The following is a 20058-nucleotide window of genomic DNA, read 5'->3' as shown; positions in this document are numbered from 1 at the left end:
CTTAACTGTTTTTAATACATTTCTGTAATTTCACAAGAAATAAGCTTATGTTTTTCATAAGTCTAATGTTACATACATAATGTACTGTAAACATACCTCTAATTTTTTCAGTATTTGGGTTTGCGAAGTAATACTTAGGCATAAATTTTTCTCTAGCTTGACAAATTGAGTCTATTTTACATCTAAACAAATAATGGAATTCATCACCGACTTCATCTAAATTGCATAATGTGCATATCCTTTCTTCCGAAGGGATTCCTATCCACCTTTCTGTTTCCAGTGGAAGCGGGAAGTTTGAAGTTCGAAATTTGCATAAAACTATATGATCCCTTTTATTTAATTTTTTTAAATAGCTTTCCAAACCAAAGTTAGATTTAAAAATTAAATAATTGTGTCCCCTACTACTTTTTTCAATATCATTAAACCACTTTTGTATAAACTGGTCAATTTGCCTTTGCCTCACAAGATGTTTGAGTGTTTGCCGTGTTAACTGGTTGGGAAGACCAAATATATGTCAATCCTAGGTTATTGAATATTGATTTTACAAAACATAGCCACTTTGGTTGGTATACTCCAGTTTCGTGCATTGCATATATGTATAATGCGGTATTACTGGCTTGATAATTTACCATTTTCTGTTATTAGAATTGTGTTTGCTAATGGAAATCGTCCAGATTCCCCGTATACCATATAATTTGGTGTACCTTTCCTTAAATTAAAGACTTTTTTTAACGAATTTCAAATGTATCACCTCCAATATCGCTATATTTTCAAATCCCCAGATCTCAGACCCATATAATAGAATATAGGAGATATCAATGAGTCAAACAGTTTAAACTGTAAGTCCACTGGTAGATTCCGTCGTGAAATTTCACCGTACAATGAACAATGAATAGAGTTTAAATCTGTTTTATGTGAAGGACTATTTTTATCGAAAAAAGTTTTTGTTTTAATTGTTTATCCGAGATTGTCGCATCAGTTTTGTTTTTACTCGAACCTTGAAAAATAAAGTGACAATAACTTTTTTATGTTGGCGCAACGGTGCCGAGTGTCATTATCAACCTGTTAAAATGTGCCCGGGTCCTTTTATTTGCAAACAACGCCTGTACTCCATTCTCTAACACTATCGTCATAATAGATTTTAAAAATCCAATATGGCGGATATCCAAATTTACTTCGGAGCATATGCTGTTCCGAAAGGATGACTTTGTACAAGCCATACATAATCATTATTGTCAATTTTAAGTGTAAGCAGTCTAAATTAAATCGGAATACTCTCTGTTTCGAATGGATCATGTTAATCCATGTTTCTTCCCCTCCCCAATACAGCTTAAGTAAAATATGAAATCAATCTGTTTCTTTGTTAAAAAATGATAAATACAGATGGGCAAAATCCTAAAATTGTTTATTCGGAGTGAGCATGTTCAAGATACAATTTATCAGCTGGATATCAACAACAATTCTTGATTTTTTATTATTTTATCTTGTAAATAAAAATAACACTTGTTCAATATTGACAGTTGATTTAAAATGTCATTATTCAATTTGCAGTGAAAGTTATTCGGGTGTTTGTTGATTTTATTTTTTGTGAATGGGATCCGTACAATATGTATATTATGTTGTAATCGGTCTATAGTATGCAATGAAGGGTACGGTCTGCCATCTACCTGGTCATTTACGAGTATTTACAAAAAGGCCTGATTGTCTACCCAGTGGTAAATATGGCCGTTACAGGTGTCACCCTGTATGTATATACACAAAAGCCTTTAGAGCATATAAAAGCTGGGTCAGTGGTTTAATTTCCGAATGTTAATCTAGATCTACGGAAAGTTATACAAATCCAGTTTGTATTAGGTTTCTAACCCTAACTCAACAAATGGATTATGCTCACGCCTTTTGGTAAGGACTGATTGGATATAAAGACGTACTAAGGGATTACCCGGGGATTGTGGTAATCCGACAGCACCATGGTACCGAGCGGGGCTGAGAGAACATAGACAAGAGACTATCGGCTAGAAAAAGGGAATATTTTGGAGAAAACATGGAGGTTTATTCAGGGAATATGCTGAATCGCGGTGTTTTAACGATGGATATACGATAACTTCAGAAAAAGGTAGGAAAATATATTGATATAAATAAAAATGGTATCCGATCATGAGTATCGTAACATGAAAACCAAATCCTGGACAATATTGAATTATTACTATAATATATATATATATATAATATATATATTTAGAACAGTTATATTAATCATTTCCTTATTTGATTTCAAAGTTTGGTTATTAAAACATCACGTATGTAAAGAAATATAATAGATGGACAATAACATTATGGTCTTCTTATAATTATAACGTTCTTTTTCCTTTCAATTATCACAATACTGTGACGTCATTCTAATTTATGAGATATTTGTGATGTCGCCCGATAGTCTCTATAGAGAAAAACATATACTAGTATACCGGCCTGTTTTATATTGGCCTAGAAATCAATTCGGGAGAATTTTCACTTATATTTTTATTTAGTTATGATATCAACAGTATCTTGCACCCGTGGCTTGCCCTATGGGATTTATTAAAATAATAAAATAAGTCTATATATCACTTGACTGAATAAAAACATGTTATTGGACTAATTTGATAAATTCCATATGATATCGCCACTCATATAAGATCTTATATTTCGATTGAATGAAAATACGTATAACTATGTGTATAAAACATATATATGCAGTTGAACCCCTAACATATAAACTCCCCTTTTGTTGACAAAATATGAATTGTTGCATACATGTCTTTTGATATAAAAGGCAGCAATGACAATATGGTAAAATGACCGCTTACATTGGTTTGATTTGAACGTATTTTATTGTTAAGACAGATTGGGTACAAGTTTTTAACAACTTACAAAAGTACTCTCCACAAATACATATTAGAAAGATTGTGATAGCGACACAGTATACTTATAATGTTTACAAATGCAATAGGAAGGAGTAATGAAAAATACCCTGCCCGTGTCGGGCTTCGAACTAGTGACCTATCACTCTCAAGGCAAATATCCTACCACTAGTCTGAGCTGCGAGTAGTAGGGTGACCGCTCTACTTTTATATAAAGAAAGAAAAGCAAAGACAAATGACAGGTAGAAAGACAGATGGTAATAGATTAAAATATCAAAAAAAAAAACGTTATAGAAGGTAATTTTCGGTAATGTTTCATGCCAATACAATTTAGATGTAACTCTGCTATCACAACGAGAACTAATGAGGAGGTTAAAAGCACCTGAACTTTTCTGGATAATATTTGATAAAATAATCGGGGATGTATAGTATACAGTATAGCAGAGAAAGACAAAGAAGAAACTGACCTACAAGAAGATGGGGTTGAATATCCTGATATCATGTCCACTGCTTTAGGATATGAGAAGTTCGTTAAGAAATATTACTGTCTAAAGCTGTGTATTTATAAGGTAAAACAACAATTAAGTGTAACATATTGGACCAATTAATTATCAGATCTAACAACTCGGGAGGCAAATGTTTCTTTAGTCCACATACAAAAATGTATTCCAATAAAGTGCTGTCTGTGTTACCCACGCATCTGTAATGAAATACAGGTAGTGTATCACGCCATGTACGTATATCGGTGGAGGTTTCATAAAGAAAAGTATTTGTAGGGACAGAATGATACTCTACTCAACCTACTTACTTACTACCTACTACATGTAGGTTTGACTGACAGTAAGGTTTTTAGTTAAGAATCGCTCCGCTAAGTTCTAATATTAAATCATCTTAACGATTATGTCATATTATAACTCGTCTTGGTTGAGACATGTGAAAAATATATTTGAAGAATGTAGATTATTAGATATATTCAACATTTTATTTATAATTTTGATATTATAGAGACTGGGGGTCAGTCTAATATTTGGCGTTAGGGTATTTCTGGGGTTGGTGTTCATTTCGGACACTTGAGAAATAGTGACAATCTAATAGAATGAGGACAAAAAGGTCACTATGACAATGATATTAATTAGAAAGTATATAGCTAGTTTGATCGCCATTCACACTTGTAATAATCGTTTACGTAATTCAATCGAACTGCATCAGAAATATCTTTCATGAAAGAGCATTTATTCAAAAATAGTAACATTGGCATAGCTATTAAATTGTCTGAAAAACACCCAGTACAACTTTCGGAGTGGGTTGCCGATAACAGAAGATGAAGTGTCACCAAATGTAAACGAACTTCATTCATTCATTCAAATGCAGAAGTTCTCAAATCGGAAATCATTCAATTTAATTTTATTCCGAAACTTTTAAAACCTGTAGTATGAAAGTGTGTGTATAATAAAACGGCCATGTTCAATTCAAATGTGTTTGCTGTTTACTGTTAGTTATAGTACAACTCTAACAAGCTTGCCGTGGTTTGGAATATGAATTATTTATAAATAACAGAAGGACGTCATATTTACCCATTCTTATTCGATTCATCATACACGCTACAGAAAATCATTCTTGATACAATCAACTTCCAGAATAATAGCAATTCACACTTTATAATTAGCCCAATACAACACAATAATAATACTCGTTTAAACACCATTCGATACAAAAACTGACTTCCCTGCATTCGATACAAAATGTTATATGAAGTTTCTCAACGTCAGGAGCATTGTGATATCCGGTTTCAAAACCATACATTGAAATAATATTTAATGTCAAAGTGTCAAAAACAGCAAGACGAGAATCAATTAAAACAAATCTTTCTTCAAACTGTTTTTACAGTAAATAATTCGTTATGTTTTGTTTTTTTCGTTTTTTTGTTTTTTGTTTTTTTGCAAATTTTACATTAGACATTTGACTACTTTTGTTCTATTCACATTAACATTTAAACTCCATTTTTTTCATGACTCTTCTTAAGAATATAACATTTTCTGTAAATTATTTTGTGCTTCATATTATATGATATAAAATTACCATACCATCTGCAAACCTAAGTAAAAAGAGTTTTGTTAGTTTGGATTTTTATCGATGAACAATGATTTTATCTGATCTTATGTCTTTTTTTAATTTATTTATTTATAACACATACGTTCTGTATACGAGACAGGCTTAGCGTCTACCGGAACTAGAAGTTTGATGATCGAATTCCCTTCATATCTCGTAACAAACTCTTTTACACCTCAGAATGCCTTACTTCACTTAGAATCAACTTATCGGTCCCTGTACCAGGGCAAATAATATAATAACGTGCAGCTTAACGTGCTAGTTTAGGACAGCATGTATGATACTTGAAATATATCATATTAAGTAAGGTATATTGTGACTTTAATGTGTTGGTTGAATTTCGATAATTCCCGTCAGTGTCACCGGTCCGATAACTTTAAAAGACGAATTTTACAGTTCTTTATTTAAAGAAACATTATCAATACAAATACGGCAGACACATGGATGTTATATTACAATTCGTGAAGGACTAATTTACAGATAAACAGTCCTACTGGCTATTATTATTAACCTATAATTATTTGAATTGCTGATATAAAACCGATTTCGTCATTTACGTGTCGGAAACAATATTTTACTGAGAGTAGAATGCTTCTGAAAAGTATTCGCGTACATCTAGTAGTGTAGTTACAGGGGAATTGCCCAGACAACGATGTCGTGGATAAACAGCGATTTCGAAACTGCTTCGCGCCTTTCTGACGTGTATATGTCGACAAAATCGACCAATCAACTAATGTTTCTATTTGAATGTCACAGTACTTTCCGAAAATCACCAATCGTTTCGATCACTGCCTACAAATGATAATAAAATTAAGGATTTGTTGACATTATAAAGAAATCAACAGTCTACAAGTCTAATTCGAAATGACAATTAAAATAAGAAATGTCTTGATTTTCCACGTTTGTTCGAATGATATAATTAATTTGTTTATTCTGTTACTTTCAGATATTTTTGTACAATATGGCGGCCAAGGTTACTCCGTATTTCATACTGACGGCAGGCGGGTTGACAGCTGCAAGTCCCCCCGATGATGAAGAAACGGAATACTTGACAGAAAACCTGGCAAAGATTTCACGTCATGGACGAGCACCGAATGGCAACTCACAACCGAAGAAACTTATATCGTTCACGAGAAATGAGGTCACACAAAAACGAATGGACTTAATCCGTCAGAGGCTTGAGGAATCGCGCGTGCGTTACACAGACGCTTGTAAAACCGCTTCCGTTGATGGAAGTCGTGTCAGCAGGAGTCTAACCAAATTGACTGATAGATCGGAAAGGGCAGTACCTAAGGTTGGCGACAATATCACACCACACACATATGGAATGCCGGAAAGTCCTGAGACCAAACTCAGGACACGCATTCAACAGAAGAAGGTAGAGATGGTACCATTATCAAACAGCAAAAGCTCGGAGTCTTCGAAAGGCTCATTTCCATACGTGTATTTTGTCGTATCCGTAGACCGTACACAGAACCAATCTGACAGCATTCAGGAATCATTCGACGAAATTCAATCCAAGGATAGTAGAAAATACCGTTCATCTCTCTTGTCACGAATGCAGAAGCGCTACATAAAAGATGAAGACAGAACGAAAATGCAACAGATTGCTGGTGAAATAGGTCTTAAGTCTGATGTTGTGCCGCCTCCTTCACGGTCGTCCATATCTCAGCGGACAATCTCGTTCCCTGCTTCCCACAATTCGTCCTCTCCTCCTCGAAATCCTCCCGCTACCCCAGCTACCATTGGCTCGGCCTGCCATTTTCATGACAGTGACAATGTGTCGCTGGATCTGAAAGGAGGGAAAATGTCATCAATTGACCTTGCAGACATAAGCATAATAGGGACCAGTCGGCCTTCCACAAAACACATGTCAACCCGTGTCCTGGAGCTGCCCTACATGTCGGTGGATATCCAGAGGAAAAACCTGGGTACAGCTAGTGCTAGTACCACAGAGTCCAAATCAATGGAGATTATCTCAAAGTCCTCATTGTCGTCACAAGACTCCGAGAACCGTAGGGTGCATTTTTCGGACTCCATCGACTTGCCCATGATTAAAGGTAGCCGAATTGTTATCACGCCTACGATACCACAGCAGATATCTCCACGCCCTTCGACTATGCCAGCTTTGCTGGGCAAAAAGGAGGCTGAGTTCAAGGAAAACTTCAAGGAGGCTTACGAACGCCAGAAACAATTCCGACATCAAACACCCGGTACTCCGAGACAAAGAAAAATTGGAACGCCTTTGACCCTTCCAAAAATAGATATCGTATCTGGAGTTTACGATGAACTCGTCATCAAGGCTATCGAGTCGTATGTCCGGGAATTTCCGCCTTCTTCAAAGCAAGGCCAGGTTGCGCGCCAACTTCTGAGGCAACTACAGGAAAGGTCAATCTCTGCAGCTGACCTTTCTCGGATGGAGGACCAAAGAATGCGAGGACACAAAAAGCTAAGTATCAAAGAACTTCCAGATGATAAAAAGGATAGGAAGCCGGATTACAAGCCGGAAAAGCATGGCGGGGGAACCAGCAGACGGGGACAGAAATCTAAAGAACGACTGTATAGCACGATAGCACCCACCTGTTTCAAAATGGCGAGCCCCGGTGGGTTAGAGGAAACGAGTGCATGTTCTGGAACCTCAAAACAAAGCAAAAAAAGTGCAGATAAAGAACAGATGAATGATCAGTGAGGCGAGCCTTCGAACGTCATGAATATTGACCAATAACGTGAAATATTGGTTTTCTATATGTTAGAAAAGTTTACATTTGTAACCAATGCCCAAGGACCTGCCGATATTGACTCGGTTACCGCTCAAAGCGGTATCTTGATAGTGCTGCGATGGATTTGTGCTATCATAGTATTTGTTATGAACGTATTTTTCTTTATTGAAAAAGTGATTGTACTTTAAAAGTACGTACAGCTATTATAAGACATGTCTATATATTTGTGATATTATGACAATTCAAACTGTGTGTGACATGTAGTGCACAAACTGCAGGGTACATTATGACATCAATACATTTATAACGTGTTTATAAGATTGGATATCTGTCTGGAAACATTTTTCATTAGAATATCGTTTTAAATCCAATCAGGAGAACCAAGAATCTAAAAAAATAGCACAATACAATTAAGTGAAAATAATTATTTTACTTGTGTAAGACTAGACCTATCGTCATACGGTGTGCCCCAGACAAGGACTAGCGCCATTTTAGCGTGACCCGGACTCGTCCACTCATCAATGTAGTGTGACCCGGACTAGTCCACTCATCAATGTAGTGTGATCCGGACTAGTCCACTCATCAATGTAGTGTGACCCGGACTAGTCCACTCATCAATGTAGTGTGACCCGGACTAGTCCACTCATCAATGTAGTGTGACCCGGACTAGTCCACTCATCAATGTAGTGTGACCCGGACTAGTCCACTCATCAATGTAGTGTGACCCGGACTAGTCCATTCATCAATGTAGTGTGACCCGGACTAGTTTATACGACATTGAAGTGTGACCCGGACTAGTCCATTCGTCAATAATGTAGTGACCCGGACTAGTTCACTCGTCAATGTGGTGTGACCTGGACTAGTTCACTCGCTATTGTAGAGTGACCCGGACTAGTCCACTCGTCATTGTTATGTGACCCGGAATAGTACACTCATCATTGTTGTGTGACCCGGGGCCGGACTATTCCATCCGTCATTATTGTGTGACCCAGGGCCGGACAAGTCCACTCCACATTGTAGTGTGACATGGGGCCGGATTAGTCCACTCCTCATTATGGTGTGACTCGGACTAGTCCACTCCTCATTATGGTGTGACGTGGACTAATTCACTCGTCATTATTGTGTGACACGGACTAGTCCACTCGTCATTTTGTTGTGACTAGGACTAGTCCACTTGTCATTATTGTGTGACACGGACTAGTCAAATTGCCATTACAATGTGGCTCAGTGTAATCATAGTCCGGAGCTCTAACGCAGTTCCACATGTGAATTATAGTAGCAATAAGACAATGGAGATTGTGCAGCAAAATGAGCCACCAACAAAACAGTGCAATTGTCCGACTTTCTTTTTCCCCCCAGTTTCAAGTCACATCTCCGTAGCTTGGGGTAGAAATAGGCGGTATTGACGTGTTACATGGTTAAGAGTTTCTTACCGATTAGGATAATTAACCATACTTTACAAAAGTAAATTCAAACGTTTTCCAGACACACGTGTATATTGTGGAGAGAGGTGTATATTGGTCATTGTATCTAACACATCCATATAATAGTACTGCTTATTATAGTCATTTGATACGAGTTGATAATTTATCAAAGATAAGTGTGCCAAATATCAAATATCTTACGACAATCAAAAGTCTGTGATAAATAAGGATTGATTGTGTTTATCTTAATGAAGCAATGAACACGATTATCGAAAATTAAGAACTTTTAATTGAAAATTTAACCCTAGTAAACACTAGCCGCAATTGACCACTCGGCTGGAGTACTCCTCTTTAGCTCGATCAGTTGAGTTTAAGAAGGAAATGAATATTGTCTATGATACTTGGTTACATTAATAAAGATAATGATCATTTTCTTAATGCGCAACTCAACTTTTAAACATTAAAGTCTAGATATGACAATAATCCCTCCAATCTAGCATGTTTTTGGTACATGTAGGTTATATATTTATGTGTGTGTGATAGATACATGTATAGATTTTCATCTGGAAATAGCTATCCAGGTGGTCATTAAATTAAAAACAGTTGTTCTTTAATTAATGAACCCCCCAAAACACAGTACAGTAAACATGATGAATCATTAAATCGTATGAAAATTAGTTAATTATCAGTTTAAAGGTGTTTTGGGAGGTTCATTAATTAAAGGTCTTTAAACAAATGAAATCGTATTGAAGACTTATAAATGATGTTTCATAATATCACGGAGGTATTGGTATGGTATGTAAAGTGGAGAGACACGTTTTCGGGATTACATACGTTATTGTTTTACATACAAACGTTGTTAGCGAACGGGTATATATACAAACCCATGTCCTGTGCTGAAAACTGTGTCAGCTATATAGTTTTGTTGAAAATTTAATGGATGATGTTTATGATTCTGTTGATATTAATACATTGTTACCTGAAACAATAAGATCTATTTTGAACTTCGTTATATAAGTCAGATTCCCTTTGGGGTCAGGATTTATGTTCCTGATTTTATTAACAGTATTTTTACAAAAACCCATTAAAGTTAATCGTTTCAAATATATCTTCTGATCTTTGTCATTTTTATACTGTGTTTCCTTGAGAGAGATTAGAAATCACAATGAGTCAGCAAACTACATGTGAATGTAATTGAAATTTACCAAATAAAATTATCTAAGATAGGAATAAAACAAAATTCGTTCAGAATAACTTCAAACATGTGTTGTTAATCGAAATGTGATCCAGTAATTTCAGCTTAATGTAAATATTCGTTTCTAATACAAACAAAGTTTTCTAGGTTAAAAATTTGGCAAGTACACAGAAAAAAACTTATTATAGAACAACTTCTAATAAATGTTCCCGATAACCCACCCTGTCGACCTACAAGTGGTCGTTTTATTCGGTCTTTTTAAGACTTTTAAGAGGATCAATGGAGACCTTTAATCGGTCTTTAACGCCAGATTCTAAGCTGATTTAGCTTACAAATCATATTTGGATACATTGAAAGGCTACATGACTTGAACTGCTTTTATGTATATATTGTAGGTACTAACGTCCACGGACGTATATTGTGTACTTGATTACATTTGCAGACATATTATTTACGTAACACCACCAGAAACAAAATCTGTAAAAGAAAAAAAACCACTTTATTATTACACTTAATTTGTAATTATTACTGCAATGAAACTAGTAAACAATAATATGAAAATATGTATTATAATCATAAAATGTTTATGTAGAGTTGGGTTTTTTTCTGTGAACTATATATCTTTGGATTCAACGAAAGCTTTGAGAAGACCGTCATTTGCCACGGTGAAGCCGACTCGATGGTTACAATTGAACCAGTAGGAACTCCGATAGGACTCAGAGCTCACATGATCGGAACACCAATTTCGTGAACAGTACGTACAGTATCTCTGCATGTTTGAGCGGAGTTTGAGTTCGACTCGACAGCGACAGTGATTCTCGTGTGGTTGTATAATCGCGCGCAGACGACCTTTGACAGTTTCTAGGCGATCTTTAGTTGAGAGGAAGATTTCCCGCTCTTTCTCCAAGATGGATAGTCGCTCCTCAAACACCCGGTTCTTGACGTCTAACGGGAGCGTCTCATTTTTCCGGACACTTTTCACCTAGTACGGGATTTTCGGAACACTTCTGAGTGACGACATTGTAGAGTTTTTCCAGCCCATATCTAGCACACACTTCTAAGCATTTCACGACAAATTCTCCTTTATCTCTATTTAAATTACCTTCCAAGACTTTTTCCAGAATAGTGTCCTCACATTTCTCAGTAAGCTTGGCTAGTTGGTATTCCTCTGCTATTGGCAGTAGCCGAAACGCCGACATATTACCTTGCTCTAAATTATCGTCCATCCCCGGGTGCAGAAACTTTAATAGTTCATCAATATCTTTGGCTTTTTTCCCGGGTAATTCAATTTCTTTCTGATCCCTTTCTTTAAACTCTGACGTGAACATGATACTAAATACAGGTGAAGCAAACGCTAGCAGGCTTCGACTGGCGAACAAACGCTCTCCTTCAACCAACAGAACTAGATCCGACAATGGCTGCTCGTCTTTGAAATACAAGATCTGCTCATCAATTCTCCTCGGAACATCTCCGTCATCTTCTAACGTTGCCCTGTTAGGAATCGGACTTGAGCAATCCTCTGCGGTATCCATTGCATTTTGTGCGTTACTAATGTCCGAGATGCATGACGTCATAAAACAAATAACAATCAGCAAAATATCTGTGACGTCATAAGTACATGTATGTCCACGATTTTCTCATAGCGTACTCAAGTATAAGCTTCTACAAGAGCTAGAGCTGACAAAACATCATTTCTAAGGATGGTAAATTATTGATGATATATAAAATCTGAATACGTGTTTTAGTTATGAATGCCACAAAATGTGTCGGACAAAAGTTTTACTTTAATTTTCTGTTAAACAGACAAGAGTCTGTCCTTGATCGAGCATACTTTAACCGTAAAATGTTGCTTGATGTTTAACTAGAGTACCGCTGAGAAGAACAATATACGCCAGCCCAATGTAAAAGTATATATGGATAATTAGTTTAAACAAATTTATTCAAATACACTTGCACACTACATCACAATACAATCACAGCTATATGGATTATTGTATCAGAATGTATAAGAAACCATATACTCCAAAGAGATCGGTTTAAAGCAGAGTCAGAAGGTTAAAATAATATTTAAATAAACAAAGAGCAATAACTCTTTCAACAGTTTAACTGATAGTAATTACAACAGCTACAAAACAACCGTATAACAAAATACCACACAGGAAAACAAACTGCTGTGTATCGTTATTATTCAGACTTTTATAAAGAGTTTTACGCCGACATACCATATATAATAGCCCTGTGAAATGACGGACGTATTCATAAAAAGTCAACACAAAGGGACAGTTTCTGACCTGGCGTCACTTCGGGGGTATAGGACGGTTTAATTTGAGGACATTCTACTGTAGTGTGTCCATTAAAAAGCCACAATGTTTGGTCGGGTAGCGCAGTGGTAACACATGGAAGGCGGCCGAAGTTCGTTTCCCGATATCAAGGATATGGGTCAGACTGTCCGATCACGTGGTTTTTTCCCAGGTAGTCTAGTTTGGTTTCCTCCCACATTAAGGCCCGGCCAAGAGTGATTTTAATTTAATTTTGTATAGCTTGTTTCGCATAAATTTTATGATCATCTTATTTTTATTTCATGCCACATATGCAAAATGTAGCTTTATATATTCAAGATGGTAAGCGATGCATGTCTTGATTAGAAGCCCTGACATCATGTCAAGTTTGAAACTTAGGGTCAGACAAATCTAGAATCAGACATATCCTAAAGAGACCAACATCACAAAGCTCAATTTCATTTTTGATTTAGATACTCTAGATACAGGGAACTATTGGTAATTGTGAATCAGTTAAAGGGTAGTGCGTTTTCCAAAAGTACTGTAGTTGTGTGTTTGGTAAGTCGCGCATAACCCATGTAACGCTTAGAGCAATGAGAAGGGGGTACTTGACAAAATAGCAAAACTCTTAGTCTTACAGATCGAGAGGAATTTTTCTCAAAGAAATGTTCCCTAGTTGAATCCAGTGAACTTGAAAAAAAAGTAAAGGTCATTCATATGAGGATTTTTAGAGTAAATTGTCCTTCAAAACCATTCTCATAATGATAGCTTTGGGTCTCCTGGAACTTTGGACGAAGATTATCGAAGTTACTAACATATTGACCCTTGGGACCTCGAGAATGTATACAGATTGTTTATGTTCTATAGCAGATACCGTATGACTAAATAACAGGTATCCATGTGATATGACACCAGAGAAGAAGACAGTTACATTTATATGAGTATTCGTTGTAGCATTTTTCCGTATATATTGGCTGAACAAAATTATATCACTTGGACTTAAATATCATGAGAAGTGTATCAAAGCCGAAAGGACTTTTTTATATGAATTATGTGACCTTGAAATTAGGCCAAGGTCATTCGTATGTGGAGACTTCACTCACTGTAACGGATACGTCATGTCCAAATAACAGGTCTCTGGGTCTTATGAATCCATTCTGATTTTTTTTCTCACCTATTTGACCTAAACCTTGAAAAACAGTTTGTCAATTTCTCTAGGTATCTGCCCGCAAACTGTCGGGTCTGTTAGTCTTATAAATCTTGAGATGTTTCCAAAAACAATTTTCCATAGTTTAGTCACGCGACCTTGAAATTAGGACCAGGTCACTCTTATGAGGAAATTTTCCAGCACTCTGTAACAGATACGTTATGACCAAATATCATGTCTTTAGGTCTTAAAAAGCCAGAGAAGATTCTCAAAGGTTTCGTTTACCACTATAACCTCGGCAATAAGTCAAGGTCAATCATAAGAGTAAACTTTATAATACTCTGTCCTTGGTACCTACTGACAAAATATCAGGTCAACTGGTCATCTAGAACTTAAGATCTTGATTTTTCTTTTTGCTCATATTTGACCATGTGACCTTGCAAACAGGTCAAGGTAATTCACATAAGGAAAATTAAATGTGATCCTACCCAAATATCAGAACTCGCAGTAGCATAGTTTTCTAAAGTTAAAATTTGACATTTGGACGGATGACCACTCTTGCACCATACCATAAGCTCCCCGACACTGGTGCCACGTGAGCTATTAATACAGATAGTGATGAGGATGCTTCTCATTCTCAGTAGTTATGAGTTTCACAACAATTATTCTGTGTACAAGTGGAATGCTGAGATATCAATGACGAACAAAAGGATTAAACGTTTTGATGATTTTATTTCACTATTGTCTTACTGTACAGTTACACTTGTATCTCCTCATCAACTAGGGCTCAAATTGCATATAGTGTCTATCAAATACAATGTACTAATAACAAATATCACACACATGATCATTACCCTCAATAAACAGTATCACACTCATATCTTAAGTACAATTGATCACAGAATTAAATGTAAAGACATATAACTGTACCGATACCAGGATTTATACAAGGATTTCCTAGTGTTTCCTGTACTAATAATTTACAAAGTTAAATGTTTCAACATCCTGTTCTAAACATTGTTTTTGTGAACTTCAATAAAAATGTAGGAAAAGAAATATAGATCCCCAAAATTCTGAAATTATTCTCCTGGTATCCAAGGACATTGTATATCAATTTAATAAGATATTGCCACCCACCACCACTCCAATGGGGTTTGCAAGGAAAGATTTTTTTTTTTTTTTGGAAAGTTGCAGGTTAAAGCTTGATTTAATGGGAACACTGACATATTGGGATCCCCTGATCTAGTACACTGTATCTTAAGAGAGATTCCTACATGTTGAATTTCAATAAAACAGTTTGAATGCCAGAAGTTTCTTTTTTTCATTTTCTATTTCATTAGTTTTGAGTTGAGGACAAATGGCCTTTACATTTGGGTCTCTGTCAAATGTCCCCCGACAGGGTTCCACATCAACACCTTTTATAAAGAGAGTACATTGTATAGAATAGAAAAACCAGATCGATCATTGCCAAAGTGATACAAAATCTCCATAGGAGTAACTACAAATATATTTTAAAATCCACAGCCTTCTAACTTTAAAAGTGTTTTAAAAGTTCAAAAAATGTGTCCATTACAAAGTAGAATAGTTAATAAGTAATCCTACGTTTATATAGGTATACACTATTAGATAATCTATTTCACAGGTGTTTATTTCAAAAGGTTGATGAATGGTGAACACAGGTAAAATTTCATGGTAATGCCAGGTAGGTATTCAATAAAATAATTAAAAGGTGAGGTGCTAAAAATGGTTGCGACTTCTACCAAACATTTAATATCTCTCATACAGAACCACAACCATTTACTACCTCTAAAATCATCAGACTTAAGAGGACTCTTGTCTAATCAGACTTAAGAGGTTTCTTGTCTACGAAATGTCCCTACAGGAATTATACCTTGTAATAAAAATGTTTAAGAGTATATACACTGTACATTTAATAATCGACTCTAGCACCAAACACATAGACTTCTTACATTTACATCACATTTAATTCAAATTTCACTGAGGAAATGATGCAAAAAAAAAAAAAATGCAAGCAAAATTCTAAATTTTGATTACAGTTATATTGCCAAAAAAGTAAACCGCTTAGTCTAAAATTGTATTTTTTATGAAGTTTAAATAAAGTGCAAAAATACAAACATTTCATGTTTTTATGATATATACCAGGTCAATTTTATGTATATTGCCAATGTGCTGGTTTTATAACAGGTCCACATTAAACTTGGTTCAGTTCTTGGTAGATTAATAAAGCAACTTCATCATCAAGCATACTTGTCATACTCACTAACATCCTTCCATGTACACACCACTGAACCCGTCTGTTTATATAAAACTACGTCTACAGAGGTACTGTAAGTCTCTAGTCCTGCAACATATCCCTCCCTGATTCAGTTTATCGGCTGTCTCCCAGGACAAATTATAATATGTTAGAATACTGAAATTCATCAAATCATAACTCCCAGTCACCATGATTGTGTGCTCATGTAATTTAAAGTTACCCTTGAATTGTGACCTTTGAACCAGGAAGTGTTAAATGAGGAACAGAAAGTCTAACTGGAGACAACTGAATAATCCACTTGTGGGTATTACACAAACTGATAATCTATTACATGTACTGTAACAGAATGTAATACAGTGTATACCAACAGATATTCCACTCTGAGAATTCAACATATTATAACAAAATAAAGTCTGTGAAATTTTTATTATTAAAAACTCTCATAAAGCCCCTCACCTGGAGTGACTGACAATTGCATACCTAGATATTGTGTATATTGTATATATTTGTGATAAATATAGACCTGCACAATCTTGCCAACAGCACACATAGAATGTACACTCAGACTACACACCAGTAAATGCCCCACAGTTCTGTATATAATGATACCAGATGCTAACTCTCCAGAAATCTGCTCTTCAAATTCACAAAGAAAGTCATCTTTAACTAGTCTGCAAAAATGTTTGTGAAAAATTAATTTCTACAAACACAATTTTAACACAATTAAGATATATTCACATGTCTTTTCGTTCATTTATATCAATATTTTTGGAGGGAAATAAAAATAGATGTTTTCAAATTTTATAAGTTATATATTACTACTCTGTGTAACATTGTGCTGTGAATATTCAACATACAGATCTACCTCTCTCCATCATCCAATAGTAATATTCCAGCCCTGTCAATCAAGTCATGGTTGTTTGTCCTATCACATTCCACCCAGAGTTCCATGAGACTGGTGTTTTAAAGTGTCCCAGGAACAACCCATTAGGAATCAAAATGGTCCATATTAACAGGATTGATTGTAATGTATTGTCAATTACATCCCTCCAAATTAATTCACTCAGAACAAATTACAATCATATATATATATATATACACACTGTATAGCATTCATAAATCTATATGCTATTTCTACAATTAAATATCAAACATAATATGTCTGTTATAACATGTATTTAATACATTAAATAAAAGTAAATATGATTATGTTTATCATCTATTTAGGATTAATTTATATATTGCCTTCTGGTGAAGGCAAACTTGGTCAACGGAAGAGTTACTACTTCCTATTACCAAGAGAATGTAGTGCCTTTATCAGAAGGCAATGATAGAGTAAGTACATCACACAATTAACTACAATAAAACGGTATGTACGATATCATGTATTACTGTCGTTATAAATATCTGCAATGTATCCAGCATACAACAAATTACACCTTGAATTGAAAGCTATAAACATCACATCTCTAGCATTCTCTATACCCCAGGGGTTTTGAGAGAGATACTATCAAAGTGGTCATAACCCTTGGAGTACGAGGATAAATCTCTAGCTGCAAAGCCATACAAAAGTGAGTGTGTTTGTCTGGACTGGACTACATCTAAATTTGAAAATTCATATTTTATCATGTGATATACAAACAATTAAAAACACTTAAAAATTAAACAATTAAATGATATATGATCACATGACCAAATCAACAATGCAGTGTCTGCAAGTAGTTCTCTACAATCTGTGTCCAAGTAATCAATATCAAAATACACAATTATTATAAACTTGACTAGATATAAGACAAAACCTTACATTATGTACCTGTAAATTTTACCACTTTATAAATACAGCGAGCGGGTATTGTACCCAGTTTTAAAAAATCAGTATTCTAATTAATGCTTGGATATTCTAAATTAGAGGTTGCATAAATTTCAACTTCATTCTAATTAGTACATAGTATTTAAAATGATCTAGTTACAAAATATGGATCATTAAAAGCAAACATTACATCACACGGTCAAAAAATAATTCAAAACAATAGAAAATAACAAGAGGCCCAGGGGCCTTAACGGTCATCTGACTCTAAATTAAAACCCTTATATTATTGTAGTATGCATTCTCTGTAGCAAGTATATAGTGGCACTGTTGGCCATGGTGGCCATCTTGGATTTCTGACGGACCCAATAAATAACAACACTTGGTCTGGACCATCTAAGGATAATTTCTGGTAAGTTAGAGCTGAATCCCACTGGTGGAATTTGAGAAGAAGTTTGAAATAGGTGTTGTTCAGGAAAACCATGATTGCGCAATCATGTTACAAAATGGCCACCATTGCTGCCATGTCAAAGTTTTTACGAGACCGAAAAAATAACAAAACACTTTGTTGGCCCTCCTTCCTTAACATCCTCACCAATTTCAAGCTCAATGGCACCAGTGGAACTGGAGAAGAAGTTTAAAATGTGTTTTCAAGATGGCTGCCATGGTGGCCATCTTGGATTTCAGACCAATCTAAAAAATAACAACACTTGGTCGGGATCATATCAGGATCATTTCTGGCAAGTTTTAGCTCAATAGCACTGGTGGAACTTGAAAGAAGTTTAAAATGTGTTTTTTAAGATGGCGGCCTCAGCGGCCATCTTGGATTTCGGACCGACCCGAAAAATAACAACACTTGGTTGGGATCATATCAGGATCATTTCAGGCAAGTTTCAGCTCAATAGCACTGGTGGAACTTGAGAAGAAGTTTAAAATGTGATTTTCAAGATGGCGGCCTCAGCGGCCATATTGGATTACGGACTGACCGGAAAAATAACTACACTTGGTCGGAATCATATCAGGATCATTTCAGGCAAGTTTCATCTCAATAGCACTGGTGAAACTTGAGAAGAAGTTTAAAATGTGTTTTTCAAGATGGCGGCTATGGCGGCCATCTTGGATTTCGGACCGACCCGAAAAATAACAACACTTGGTCGGGATCATATCAGGATCATTTCAGGCAAGTTTCAGCTCAATGGCACCAGTGGAACTTGAGAAGAAGTTTAAAATGTGTTTTTCAAGATGGCGGCTATGGCGGCCATCTTGGATTTCGGACCGACCCGAAAAATAACAACACTTGGTCGGGATCATTTCAGGATCATTTCAGGCAAGTTTCAGCTCAATGGCACCAGTGGAACTTGAGAAGAAGTTTAAAATGTGTTTTTCAAGATGGCGGCTATGGCGGCCATCTTGGATTTCGGACCGACCCGAAAAATAACAACACTTGGTCGGGATCATATCAGGATCATTTCAGGCAAGTTTCAGCTCAATGGCACCTGTGGAACTTGAGAAGAAGTTTAAAATGTGTTTTTCAAGATGGCGGCTATGGCGGCCATCTTGGATTTCGGACCGACCCGAAAAATAACAACACTTGGTCGGGATCATGTCAGGATCATTTCAGGCAAGTTTCAGCTCAATGGCACCAGTGGAACTTGAGAAGAAGTTTAAAATGTGTTTTTCAAGATGGCGGCTATGGCGGCCATCTTGGATTTCGGACCGACCCGAAAAATAACAACACTTGGTCGGGATCATGTCAGGATCATTTCAGGCAAGTTTCAGCTCAATGGCACCAGTGGAACTTGAGAAGAAGTTTAAAATGTGTTTTTCAAGATGGCGGCTATGGCGGCCATCTTGGATTTCGGACCGACCCGAAAAATAACAACACTTGGTCGGGATCATCTCAGGATCATTTCAGGCAAGTTTCAGCTCAATGGCACCAGTGGAACTTGAGAAGAAGTTTAAAATGTGTTTTTCAAGATGGCGGCTATGGCGGCCATCTTGGATTTCGGACCGACCCGAAAAATAACAACACTTGGTCGGGATCATCTCAGGATCATTTCAGGCAAGTTTCAGCCCAACAGCACTGGTGGAACTTGAGAAGAAGTTTAAAATGTGTTTTCAAAATGGCGGCTATGGTAGCCATCTTGGATTTCGGACTGACCCGAAAAATAACAACACTTGGTCAGGACCATCTCAGGATCATTT

The 20058-nt window shown here is 36.1% G+C and overlaps 2 protein-coding genes across 3 annotated transcripts; one reads left to right on the top strand and one right to left on the bottom strand.

Moving 5' to 3' along the window:
• The first annotated feature begins 1938 nt into the window (after positions 1 to 1938).
• LOC117323725 lies at positions 1939 to 10258 on the top strand. Of its 2 annotated transcripts, XR_004531814.1 has the most exons (3): positions 1939 to 2113; positions 5953 to 9755; positions 9859 to 10258. XR_004531814.1 is itself a non-coding variant. In XM_033879145.1 (2 exons), exon 2 carries the CDS (start codon positions 5968 to 5970, stop codon positions 7693 to 7695), a length of 1728 nt encoding a protein of 575 aa, XP_033735036.1. In that variant the 5' UTR covers positions 1939 to 2113; positions 5953 to 5967; the 3' UTR covers positions 7696 to 10258. The 2 variants fall into 2 exon arrangements, 1 of the variants encoding a protein (XP_033735036.1); XM_033879145.1 differs by having other exon boundaries at positions 5953 to 10258.
• A 565-nt stretch (positions 10259 to 10823) lies between these two features.
• On the bottom strand, positions 10824 to 11932 carry LOC117323726 (kelch-like protein 15). The gene has a single exon (XM_033879146.1). It carries the CDS (start codon positions 11917 to 11919, stop codon positions 11305 to 11307), a length of 615 nt encoding a protein of 204 aa, XP_033735037.1. The 5' UTR covers positions 11920 to 11932; the 3' UTR covers positions 10824 to 11304.
• Between the last annotated feature and the right edge of the window lie 8126 nt (positions 11933 to 20058).

This window comes from Pecten maximus, chromosome 3 (assembly GCF_902652985.1).
Source record: "Pecten maximus chromosome 3, xPecMax1.1, whole genome shotgun sequence".
In the NCBI taxonomy this organism is placed as follows: Eukaryota; Metazoa; Mollusca; class Bivalvia; order Pectinida; family Pectinidae; genus Pecten; species Pecten maximus.
This window is presented reverse-complemented; position numbering and strand designations above follow the sequence as displayed.